At 60.0% G+C, this 925-nt stretch overlaps 1 protein-coding gene across 1 annotated transcript in view; it reads right to left on the bottom strand.

Annotated features, from left to right (window-relative positions):
- Nucleotides 1-181: 181 nt before the first annotated feature.
- LOC106001744 (granulocyte-macrophage colony-stimulating factor receptor subunit alpha-like) overlaps nt 182-925 on the bottom strand; it is a gene marked incomplete at its 3' end in the record, with an annotated part of 3,661 nt that continues 2,917 nt past the window's right edge. The window contains exons 4-6 of the mRNA XM_013036734.1: nt 708-837; nt 453-625; nt 182-312 (exon numbers count right to left, since the gene is read on the bottom strand). Of these exons, the coding sequence (XP_012892188.1) occupies nt 182-312; nt 453-625; nt 708-837 (434 nt within the window). The remainder of the gene's footprint in view (nt 313-452; nt 626-707; nt 838-925) is intronic.

Here is a 925-nt window from a genome sequence, read left to right on the forward strand (position 1 = left end):
TGGATGGGTGGATGGGTGGATGAATGGGTGGATGGGTGGATGAATGGGTGGATGGATGGATGGATGGATGGATGGATGGGTGGATGGGTGGATGGATGGATGAATGGGTGGATGGATGGATGGGTGGATGGATGGATGGATGGATGGATAGGTGGGTGGATGGGTGGATGGATGGACTCACCCGGGTCAGGCTCAGCTGGTAATGGAAGTCAGGGTCTTTCAGGTTCTGCCAGGTTCGAGGCCGGGTCCAGGCAATGGTGCAGCGGGCGGGGTCACAGGTCACAGTGATGTTATCCGGCGGGTCGAACCTTTCTGTCCCCCAACCCCACCCCAAGGCGAAGAGCACTGTGTGAGGAGTCTCCAACCCTGCTGGATGGTTTGACTGGGGTGGATGGGTGTGGGGGGGAGCCTCGAAACTACCATGTCACCCCCCTTGCGTGTGGATCCCTCACCCAGCTCTCTGGTCTTGAACACGGCGTCGTAGAAGCGGACGGCAGCCGTGGGGCTCGAACCCTCGATCCTGATGTACAGGCGCGTGGTGGCGTGGGGCAGGGGGGCCAGGTGGCAGGCCCAGGGGCCCATCGAGTCACGGGGGACACACGGACAGACCTGGGCCTGGTGGTTTCTGGGAAATAAAAAGAAATCAGAGTTCGGGTGGTGGGGGGAAATGAGAGTTTCGAGTTCCCCCGCTTACCCTGAAGGAGCACCTGGAGAAGGTCAGAAAGAGGGAGTACTCCGTGTCTGGGGGAGCACTGTGACCTGGAGTCCAAGAGCAGTTCAGGGCCCGGGACTCGAACACCTGGCAGGAGAGGTTGGTGGCTGCGGAGTCGGGGAGACCTGGAAACAGACAAAGGGGGATGGATGGATGGATGGGTGGATGGGTGGATGGATGGATGGATGGATGGATGGGTGGATGGATGGATGG

Source organism: Dipodomys ordii, unplaced genomic scaffold, assembly GCF_000151885.1.
Source record: "Dipodomys ordii isolate 6190 unplaced genomic scaffold, Dord_2.0 Scaffold387, whole genome shotgun sequence".
In the NCBI taxonomy this organism is placed as follows: domain Eukaryota; kingdom Metazoa; phylum Chordata; class Mammalia; order Rodentia; family Heteromyidae; genus Dipodomys; species Dipodomys ordii.